Consider the following 12266-nt stretch of genomic DNA (forward strand, 5'->3'; position numbering starts at 1 on the left):
AAGATAATTGCCACATCAGCCAAAGAGATTATGTAAAGATAATTGCCACATCAGCCAAAGAGATTATGTAAAGATAATAGCCACAGCAGCCAAAGAGATCATGTAAAGATAATAGCCACATCAGCCAAAGAGATCATGTAAAGATAATAGCCACATCAGCCAAAGAGATTATGTAAAGATAATAGCCACATCAGCCAAAGAGATTATGTAAAGATAATAACCACATCAGCCAAAGAGATTATGTAAAGATAATAGCCACAGCAGCCAAAGAGATTATGTAAAGATAATTGCCACATCAGCCAAAGAGATTATGTAAAGATAATAGCCACATCAGCCAAAGAGATTATGTAAAGATAATAGCCACAGCAGCCAAAGAGATTATGTAAAGATAATTGCCACATCAGCCAAAGAGATTATGTAAAGATAATAGCCACATCAGCCAAAGAGATTATGTAAAGATAATAGCCACATCAGCCAAAGAGATTATGTAAAGATAATTGCCACATCAGCCAAAGAGATTATGTAAAGATAATAGCCACATCAGCCAAAGAGATTATGTAAAGATAATTGCCACATCAGCCAAAGGCTGCTCTAAGATCCCCACTCCCACTGGTGAATAAAGAAGCCTCCTTTTATCCAAGAAAGGAAATGGGCAACACAGGAACTATCCAAAAGTCCAGAATACAGCAAAGCCTGTATTAGGGACTATTCTAGGTCAGGAAAGGCAGGAAACCAGGATAATTTGTTTGTTTTTTTTTTTTGCTTTTTAGTACACAAACAGCAGAAAATGCAGTAAATATATAACACATGCTAGCGCAAATGAGTGTGTAGCCTCAACAGGTAAATTCAACAAACAGGACAAACTTTTAAAGTGCAGGTAAAAAAAATAACTGTAAAACAGCTTTAAACAGGCAAAAGAGCAGATATTCTCGCTTTTCAGCGAGAACAGACAGTCGCACAGGTAATAGCAGAAAAAAATATACTTAATCAGGTAAACACATCAGCCAAAGAGATTATGTAAAGATAATCGCTGTATCAGCTAAACTAACTAAGTAAAGAAATAATGAATGAAATTGAATATGTATGTAAAGTGAGGAGTGAATTTTGAGTTTGGTACAGAAGTGATGTGATAGTGAAAAACAGAGATTTATTTTCACTTTGTAACTGGTCATTAGGACAACTGAGGGAGATGTTAAATCCCGAGTCTGAGCCGAGACGAGAGATTCTGATTATGTCAAGAAGCATGAAGTGTACTACTTCAAGTACGAGGCCGTAAGTGCCACTCTACAATCACCCAAGTGACACTTCTAGGAGTATAACATTGCCTGTTGACATATACATGTTAAATACAAGCTACTGAAACATTTCATCTTAAAGAACGCAGGCTAGCTTACAAACCTGCACTGATATGAGATCGTTGTGTAGTGCGGTCAAAGAGATATTAGCTGTCTTTATAATAATTGCTTAGCCTTAAGTGGAAGCTCATAAATGTAAACTGATGCTGACCGCATATGTGTAGCTTGAGAGGTTATTATCAAGTTCCCATTCTCTTTTCATCTTTTCAATATTCCTTAAAGTTATTAATATGGTGTATTAAAAATGTCAGAAAGTAAGATATGAGTTAGATACAAAACATTACAAAGCTAACATTTACTGAGTTTATTATGAGTTATGAAAAAAGGTTATAAGACTTAGCATCTAATGGATGCTACCAATGGATAGATGAACTTGTGCTGCATGGTTTGCATTTCTTCTATGTTAATTGCACTTATGCTTCTAGAGGAATAAACATATGTTCGAACTCTGAGAACATACCTCTCAACTGTCCAGAATTTCACAGAATGTCCAGATTTATGCCTCATATTTCTGGTTTATTTCTCATAAATGGTGCAGTGGTGCAGTAGTTAATGCTGTTGCTTCATAGCAAGAGGTTCTCCGGTTCGATTCTTGGCTGGGGTGCCTTCTGTGTGGAGTTTGTATGTTCTCCCTGCATTCACGTGGGTTTCCTCCAGGTACTCCAGTTTCCTCCCACATTCTAAAGACATACATCTAGAGTGTTTCTCTCCTGGCCTCCGCTGAAAATAGGCTCTGTCCTAGTTGGACTTTCCCAGTCAATAAATGTTAAATAAATAAACAAATTTTCTGGCAAATCACTGGCATATCATTGAATACTTAAGTCACAAAATAATGGCAAACAGTTGAGTTTTAGGCTTCATATCCTGTAGAAAATGCATACTAATGCAAAACCTATTTTTGTATTAACTTTCTAAGTTTGTAAGTGCAATATTTAAAAAGTGTCCCTATTTTTGGGTCTTTGTCCCCCCATTATTTGTGTTTTTGTCCAGATTTCTTGCTCTAAGAGCTTGAGGGGTATGTCTGAGAATATAACTATTTTGTCAAATGGCTCTGCATGGAGCTATTGGAAGTTAGAATGCAACATTTCACAGCTCAACACGAGGAGAGCAGTTCACTTTAACGGCTGACACTAAAAGGAGCCATACTAGTAAGTCACATATAGCCATTTATTTGTTTACTTATTTTTTTTAAATCTGGTTAGTCCTATTAAACTTACAGCCTATTTTCAGTAGAGACACAAAGTGGTATTTATTTATTTTTATACAGACTGGGGGAACCTGATCAGAAAAACAGAGAAAATCCCCTTCAATTCTTTTTCTTTCTTTTTTCGCTGTAAATACATTATTGTCATTACAGCTGATTTTTATCAAGTTCCCATTCTCTTTTCATCTTTTCAATATTCCTTAAAGTTATTATTATGGTGTATTAAAATTTTCAAAAAGTGAGATATGGAAGGCAGATAAATGAATGCATATGTTTTTTGGCAGGTTTGGAGGGTCTGCCCTGTGTATGTGTGTATGTGTGCATGTTTTGTGTACTAAAGAGTGAATAAATATGAACAAGGCTGAGAAAATTTAGACATGGTTTATTAAGAAGTGAACAAGCTGAGTTCTATTCATATTTTTATTCTTTTTCATATTTTTAGTTTTTTTTCTGTTAAGTTGTTTTCATTTCTTGATGTATTTGAAGAAAAGCAAATATTCTGCATTTTCTATGAGATGTTTGTTGGAATATTAATAAAGTCACTCCTCTTTTTCTCAGATACAATAGGCTGTTAACCATCTACCTAAGCTATTACCAGCTGTGGTGGATGGGTTATCAGTTCCATGTATCATTTAAAGAACAGTACCTTGGGGGTTCATTATTTCTAAATGCTGCACTACACCGCCAACACTGGAACATGAGTTCAAGTACATATTGCCAGGACAAAGCCTCTAGCCTTCTGATTTTCCCAGCATCAAAGGCAATTATATAATCTGTAGCGCCGTTGTCACTAAAAATTAACTATAACATGCTTCTTGGCTAAACTATTTCATGTTATATGTCCTGTAAGAGTATTTCAATGCCATGACTGCTACTATTGGAAGGATAAAAATGTCATTGTGTAATCTTTACATTGTTCTGAGGATACAGGAGAAAAATGAAAAGACAGGGGGAACTGAATCAACTGGAAGAAATTTTGTATTTTTGCTAGAAAAAGAGAAAAGTCTGACACAAGTGAGAAGTGATTTCAAGAAAAATAAAGTAAATGCTGTTTTGTTTGCCCAAACTGTAAGACCAACAGCAGAAGCAATAACATTGAATAGATCTGATGCAGCAGGCACATTTTTGGAACAATCACTTTAAGTTTCATTCCAAATGTTTGCATAGTGCAAACCGTTCTAAGAGGTGAGGGTCTATATAGACAAATGCTACTAAGTAGCAAATGACCTTGAAAAGTAAGACCAAATGATGAAGGGCATTGAAAGTTGTAGTTGTCATGTATATGTAAAGTTAATAGTTGTTTTGTTTTCCATTAGCAAATGTTCTCAGTGGGAGACAAGCCATCTACAATTGTAGGCACATCACCATGAGAAATATGAACACTGTTCTGACTAAAATCTACAAAGACTCTTTAATGCATCTGCAAATTTCCCATCTGTTTTTTTTTCTCATTACAGACTGTTTAATTTGGAGATGAGCTTAATAGAGGTGCAAGCAATTAATTATGAGAACTAAAAACTCTTTTTGCTTTGAGAAAAGTACAAGGAACAGTCAGATTAACATTTACAAGTACATTAGCAAGTAGTTCAGTGAAAAAAATAAGTTTGGAACTGCAGGAAGTGAATAAGTTATATAATTAGTTGGCTTCCCAGCAGCCTTGATATTTTAGTTCATTTAATATAGTAGTGCACAATTTAGTTTATATATTTAAAAGTATTCAGTGCATGTTTCCAAGGGTAAAAAAGTTAATGTTTACTGAGAGCATGAGCACATTTTTTCACATCTAGGAGGGGAATAGAGATTATAAAACAACAGATATCAATCAGTGTAAGCAAAAACAGAAACTCTAACATAAACTTTAGCATGAGTAATCTTAATTATAGAATGGATTACTTCGGTGGTGGTGCTGCGGTAGCGTTGTCACCTCACAGTTAGATGTTGCCCGTTCGATTCTCAGTTAGAGCGTCTTCTGTGTGTCGACAAGCATGAATGGGCATTCCTTCGTTTAAGGTTGTGCATTAGGCCCGGCAAGCCAGCACGTAAAAATCAACTGCCAATCATTAGCGGACCAGAGTTCCGCTGTGGCGACCCCTAACCAGGAAAAGCCGAAATACAGTTTAATCTTAATTATAGAACGCCTGGGGTGTAATCATTGATTTGGGGCAACTGATCTTACGTGGAGAGGTAAACTTTGTTTTTTAAAAATGTACTTAGTTTTTTGTTTTTGTCAGTTAAAAGAGGATGGGGATTTTGAAAACCTACTTAGTATTCTTTTGTTGTTTGAGTGTTTTCATTAAAGCAGAAAGTCTTGAAAAATGGTTCATATCCAGATGACAATAAACCTCTGCAAAAGAGTTCAGCATGACAAACATTATGTGTAAGTCAAAAGTTGAAAATACACATTCAAAAGAACTGTCATGTATATCAGACAAGAGTAATAATTTTCTATCACAACGGCCACTGTGTCCATATTATCATGGTAAATAAATGGCCTTACAGGTACAGGCAAAAAGCAAATGTAAGGTGCAAACAGTAATGCTGGAAAAAATATATTTTCATAGTAATTTTGCATATGGATTTGACAAAGAAAAGATTTCAGGTTGGGCATTCAGTAAAATATCAGGGACAAAGGAAATGGGGACTAATAATACTGATCACTAGAGCAGCTACAACAGTGAGAGAAGGAGGAAAGGAAAATAATAGTAGGTTTGTGGTCATAAGGGGTTAGTGGCAGGGGAGGACAATTATGCTAGCATGCATCACTTAGCTTAAGAGAATTTTGGGAGCTGCTTTCAACAGGGGATATTATTTATGAGTGGGAACTGCAACTTGATTTGCAATTGTGACAATATATCAGGAGGGGCCAAGAAGAGAACATGTAACAAAAGTGGGTAGATTTTTGATGAAATACGTGATAATATCTGGTAGAAGTGAATTCAGTGATACAAATTCAGAGATAATTTACATATTATTCTACAAGGTACCATAACTGGGCTACACTGGACAGAAATTCTATTTCACATGAGCAAGTGTATTTAATTGAAAACTTTGCCACAATCCAAAAGCTATTTCAGATCATGTACTGATAAAAAAAAATAAGATAAAGATGCAGAGTAATGAAGTATAAATGAGACACTGGCTCTTTACTGCTTACTTGTTACAAAGAGATGAATTTATGGAATAAAAAGTAGCAATGATTCAACAGTTAGTAGGGAAAATAGAAATTTCTTCCAAACAGATGGCTAGTAAGTGGGAACATTGAAAATTAGTCTAAAAACAGGGTAGAAATAGGAGAGGAAAATATCGGAATTATTTAAAAGAGTTGGCGATGGTAAAAGTACTGCAAAATAAAGAGAATGTCACAGAAAAAGAAGAGGAGCAACTGCAGGGTGCTAAAAGGAAAATAAGGGAGCATTTGGATAATATGTATGAGTTTAGAAAAGTGTATGTTAAGCAACTATTTTTGGTAACAACTGCAGAGCACAAAATCATTTAGCACAACAACTTAGGTACAGAAAATAAAAATGTCTGTCACCAAACTTAGGGAGAATATGGCAACAAAATCAAACTTAGGGAGAATATGGCAACAAAATAACTAGAGCTTTTACAGAAGTGTTAAAAATACTTCAGAAATGTTATGACAATTTATATATTCCAGAGGAATATGGAAATCAAGAAAAGGTAGAAACTGAAATATTTATGGAACACTTAGGTATACCTAGGTTATTGGAAAATGAGGCTCAGCAATTAAATAGCTAAGATATGAAGAGATGATATAAAAATGGTGATGTACAATAGGGAAGTCTCCAGAACAGACATCATTTCTAAATTTGGAATTGGGGGGGGGCAGTGATAAAGATATCTAAGGCTTTTAAAACAATACTTTAAAAGGAGGGGAAATGCCATCATCTTGGATAAAAGCTGCAGTGGTTGTATTACCCTAAGAGGGTAAAGATCCTTCAGCAAGATCTTCATATAGGCCCATTGATGATGATGATGATGATTAATTATGAGTTGAAGGACTGTATTTGGGAAGGGAAGAGGGCAAATGTTAAGTGATCTACGTTAATTCCCAAAAACATCAACGCCCAGCACTACTGAAAAATAATTTGTTTATTCAAGCCAAAGTTCAACCACTGTAAAGCATCAGATGAAAAGTAAACAAAGTTCAGTGTTCTTGAGACACCTTCATCAGCACAATCTGGTTAACAACACCTCAACTACCATTTAAAAATATTGAAAATGGCACCCAGAACTGACGTCATAATTATATACAACTTGTTTAAGGGCAAAATGCCCTTATTCATATACATATATACATAGATCTGTGTTTCCATCCAAACATGTTTAAGTTTTTAACCATTTTACATAAGTTAACCATTTTACATAAGTTAATTGAATCCTGGAGTAAATAAAGCTTTCTTACTTTAAAATCCATTTTTTGTTCTTTTTCTGATAACAATTTCTGTTTAAATGTTTTTCTATCACTGAACTGCATACATTCAATGCCTATAAATAAGAACCTAGCAACTTTATGTTTTAGGGTATGCTAAAACAGTGTATTTCTTCCCTTTTAATACATTACATCAGTCTGATGTTCAGATATTCTCATTTTTAAATTTCTGGAAGTTTTTCCTCCACATAAAATGCTGAACATGAACATAATGCCACATTAATCATTTACTTAGTATTACATGTTATCAAATTTCTTGATAACAATCTAATATATTAACCTGAATTTTTCAAAGTAATCTCTTTAGTTTTAACTATTGCCTTATAGCAAGCACAATTTCCACAAGGACTCATCTGTGTTGGTATTCTACTATCAATGTTTTTCAGCTTAAACTTTGTTGTTTGTTCTCTTTCATGATGATTAAAACATTGTCCTACTGATTTTGTTTTACTGTAAACAAACTTCTATTTTGTATGCTAGAACTCAGCCAGCTTTTTGTCTGCCATAAAAATATACCAACCCCTATTCATAGTTTAACAAAACTGGTATTCAAAAAGGCAATCTCATATGCAATGAAAAATAATCTGGCATACCTGATAATTCAGAAGTTCTGCCCTATTTTTGGAATCTGCTAGTTCTTTAGCTTTCTGGACATCACCATTCATATTGCCCCTGTATAGAAATCTCCTGGGCATGTCCAAAGCCCATGCTTTATATTCCTCATCTATTGAGCAAATACTTTTAGTCCTAAAAATTGTGATTTTGTAATATTATGAAAATTATTTTTGGATGACAAATGGTTGAATGCAGAATGTCTTTCTATGGAATGGTTTTCTATAAAAAAAGTGTTTTTATATTACTACCATTTTGCTTAATTAACAAAATATCTAAGAGAGCTATTGTTGTTTGTCTGTACATCTGCTGCAAACTCTATCACACTATTTTCAATATTTTTAAATGGCAGCCTAGCTGTTGTTAACCAGATTGCACTGAGTAAGCTGTCTGAAGAACACTGAAACCAGATTATTTTTCATTCGGTGCTTTATCATGGTTGAACTTTGGTTTGATTTAATGAGTTCTTTTTGAGCATTGGAACTTCCACATTCACTGGTTTGCTCATGCATGCATGCAGTTATGTGGTTTGAGTTTACATTGTTTCCTTGGACTTTATAAACTGATTGTCCCCATAGAGCAAACTGGCTCAGGATTATCTGATTTCAAGGGATACCTTAGAGCTATGCTGTAAATATTAATATACAAAACACAAGCAGAAGGTTATAAATTGAAAGGGAAAGGGATGATGATAAAACAGGATGGGAGGGATTCTGAGAAATAAAGACAGAAGTACAATGCCAATAGCCATGCAGAATGTTATAAAGTTGCAGAAAGGATGCTAAGAAATAAGCAAACACATGAATGTAGAAATGAGATTTTCTCAATAGGGATACTGCAACTAGGGGTATAGAAAGTAGGGAAGAGGGGGCTGGAATTTACTAGAGAAAACTAGCAAAGGGGCCAAGGTATTGGAAGAAAATAACTATAGAATGAAGGTAATAGAGTGGGATGACTTCAAATGGAAGACTGAACTCAGGTTAGAAGCTGCCTTCCATATCAGGGATTGATATCAGAGTACAGGGAAAGAAGAAGAGTTGAGAGAGTCCTGAGTTAAAAACAAATTCTGGTAGAATTTCTAGCTGAATCCAGAAGAGAAGCTACTGGTAATAAAAGGGCATATAAAATGTTGCATGATAACTATAAAATCTATCAGAAGAGGTTAGAAAATACTATAAAGAGAGACTGGAAAGGCAATTTATAAAGGAACAATGGGAGAACATGTGTATGGATTCTAGGTATGTTAAAAAGTATAGAAAGTTTAGGATTTTTGCTTGGAAATGTTTGCATATGTACTTTTATACCTTAAACAGACTTCAGAGAATTTTTCCTCGATTAGGCAGCAAATGCTGGAGGTGTGATAGGAAAGCAAAAGGTAATTGGGAAAATGTTTTTTGGAATATAAGGAGATGGCATATTTAAAAACTTCCTTACAGAAAACTTGGCTGGGGAGCAAATAGTTGTAACTAAGGAAATGATTACATTGTGCTGGGACATACAACATACAATTGAATACATATAGTAATATATTTTAATACTATTGCCTGCTAAAATAGCAATTACTAGAAAATGGAAGTTAAAAGCTTAACCATCTGTAATTGGCATACTAAATATTGTAAAGCAGATAAACAGCAGGTGGGATCTTTAGAAAAGGGAATCAGAAAATTACACAGAAATAAATGGAAATTGAGGGAACAATAAATGGAGAGTAATATTCAGGAGGAGAAGTGACATTTAAGGGAATGCAGAAATTGAGCAATTTATGTAATGTTGGAGTGAAAAAATGAATGTATACTGGATGACAATAGTGAGAAAAGGTCACTATGGTCATTTTCTTTTTTATTATTGTATATGTATCTATGCCATTTTATTTAATAAAAATTACATTTTGCCACAGACAAAATAAGTTAATCAGCATTTACATATATTTGCTATTAGTTTTGAATAACCAATAGAATAATGGTACGATTGTACAAGCCAGCAGGAGGATGAACTCAACAGTAAAAAAAAGAAAAACAAATTCAAACCAGTTGTAGTTATGAACCTGAGAAAGTAATAAAGCATAATCATACAAATAATACTTTTCTTTCTATACATAAAGTAACAGTTCCAGGATACCTTTCTCTAGTTTATTTTTACCTATTCTAAACAGTTTTAGTGAATTAATTCACTTTTATATGTGTTTTGAACTGAAAGATGTTCTATGACTTATCTTTTGAAAGATGTCAAATGAGACTTTTTTAAATAAAAGATGGGTTACCAGATTATCACTAACCATCAGAGATGCAAAGTAGACTGCTTAATATTAAAGTATTACTCACGACAGACAACTAACACAAAATGTGGGCATGTCAGCTCTGAACGTAACACAAAAACGAGATGCAATGAATGACATGAACCTAAATGGAAAGTAATTCTGTTACTGCTGCTCCACCAGGGCTGGCAGTTAGCCCAATGAAAATGTGGGAACTGTTTCTGGTGTCAGGTCTCTTTTGCAAACACACACACACCTTGAGAAGGAACAAATTAAAGAAATCAATCCCCAATTCAGTTATATTTCTCCATGTGAAAGTTATCTGAGACACAGGGTGGAGTGGGAAGTTGAGCAAAACGTAGACAGCAATCTTCAAAATATATATATATTTGCCTTGCTCAATAGATATAAAAAGTTAAACTGGAAAATAAAACAGCCTTGAAAGGGCTGCTTCTCCTTAGGTTGCTTAAAAAGATAATTGTTCAGACTGTGAGCAGTGCAGTGGTGCAGTGCTGAAATGGTCAACACTGCTGTCTTATGGTACATGGTACACCAGTTCATTTCTCACCTAACAGACTTCAGTATAGCATCTAATAAATACTTCCTGAGTCTTCACATTTTTTTTCTGGATGGACCAGCTTCCTCTCACATCTCAAAGACATGCCATAGCCAAACTAATTTTGATAATTGTACATGTCAGGTGGACATATGTATGCATCCCGCAGTAGACTGACTCCTGGCCAGAATTAGTTTCTCTACCTTGCACTTAAAAAGTGTCAGACTAGGACCTGACTCCCTGTGACCCTGAACTGGATAAATCAGGCAATGTAAGAATGAATGAATGAATGAACAAATGTGGATACTGCAATATATCTCCACAAACAAATGTGAAAACAGAATTTCAAAACTTAGATACATTTAAATAATTTAAAACCTGGTGATTCAAACTTGACCTTGCTATTTAAAACCACATTATTTTGCTAATTTCAAAATCAAAAATGAAAAACTAAAATAAAAATATATCCAAAAACAATGTAATAAATATATGTAACAAAAGTTAACCCAAGTAAACTGAATTGAAAATACTAAACTTAAAAAAATAACAGGACTATTTTTAATAAGCATGTCTTCACAAAATACAAACAACAAGCACTAGAAATCTACCATCTTACTTAAAAAGGTTGGCCAACATACAACAGCAATAACTAATGATCAGACTTTGGATAATATAATATTTACTCACTTGGATAATTAATCTGAGCTTCACCCCAGTGGTGTAACTGTAGCACTCATGCATAATTACCACACAGCCTACATTCCCACCATTAATTACACAGAGCAGCCTTATTTTTATGAATCATATTAAAGGATTGTAAAAGCATGTTAACCAAAATTAGAAAATGGCATCATGAGACATGGACACACAAAAGTTTTCTCTTTAAATGGAACGATATTTTCTTTATAAGTTAATGGAAGCCAGGTTACTGCTTTAGAAAGTTTATATCAATCATCAATGATGGTGTAGGTGATGCTTGATAAAGCTGAATTCCAATGCTGATTTGTCATTCCTCATATACTTAACTAAACTTTAAGCTCAGGTAATAATTACTTCATTCAAAGGTACTGGCAGTAATTAGTAAAATCAAGGTCATATACTGTATATTTCCTGGATAAGCGAAGGCATAATGTATATTATACATTATAATTCTGAATCTCTTTCTGCTGTCACTCTGGTTATGCTGCCTTACCAATGCATATCACTTCACAACTATTTCTGTGGTACTTACCTTGATAAAGTGCTGTCAAGAAATGAAGTGATGACATGACGCTTTCCATCTTTGTTAAAGACTAAGGCCTTTCCACTTGCTAAAACCCCACAGTCAAAGCTAACTTCTGCCCCTCTAATAGAGTGAAAATTGTGGTAGGACGACAGACGAGAGCTGCTGAAGCTTTCTGAAATAAACATTGGAAATGTCTGTGATGCCATCTCACATGCAGGTCCTGAGAAGCCTGGGTCACACCTGAAAAATAAAGCAGCAAAAAATGAGTTTGGCTTGTAAGCTACAATTCGCAATTCAAAACTATAGATACTTGAATAAATGGGAAAATTACTGCTAAATTACTCAGTATGGCACAAGACACACCATTTGTTGCTCATAAATACAAAGCTGTTGCATCATATCCTTACACAAAGGCATTGACCCTACTGTATAATATGTATTTTTGGTTTCAGCATCAGTTTATAACTAAATCAGATGCAACAAGTAAGCAAGTAGTTAAACTGCAAATTATCCAATATGATGATAATATCCTGTACCGCATATCCAAAGGCAATCATAAATAGCAATGATTCCATTATACACATTTGCATTTACCTCCTATGAGTTA

The 12266-nt window shown here is 34.4% G+C and overlaps 1 protein-coding gene across 4 annotated transcripts in view; it reads right to left on the minus strand.

Annotated features, from left to right (window-relative positions):
• Nucleotides 1–12266, minus strand: part of RELN (reelin) — a 3085913-nt gene that overhangs the window by 1390374 nt on the left and 1683273 nt on the right. For all 4 annotated transcript variants that reach the window (XM_044088524.1, XM_044088525.1, XM_044088522.1 and 1 more), the window contains exon 18: nt 11666–11899. In XM_044088524.1, the coding sequence (XP_043944459.1) occupies nt 11666–11899 (234 nt within the window). The remainder of the gene's footprint in view (nt 1–11665; nt 11900–12266) is intronic.

The sequence above is a fragment of the Protopterus annectens genome, chromosome 11.part0 (genome assembly GCF_019279795.1).
Source record: "Protopterus annectens isolate FY-2018-M chromosome 11.part0, PAN1.0, whole genome shotgun sequence".
NCBI classification, from domain to species: domain Eukaryota; kingdom Metazoa; phylum Chordata; order Ceratodontiformes; family Protopteridae; genus Protopterus; species Protopterus annectens.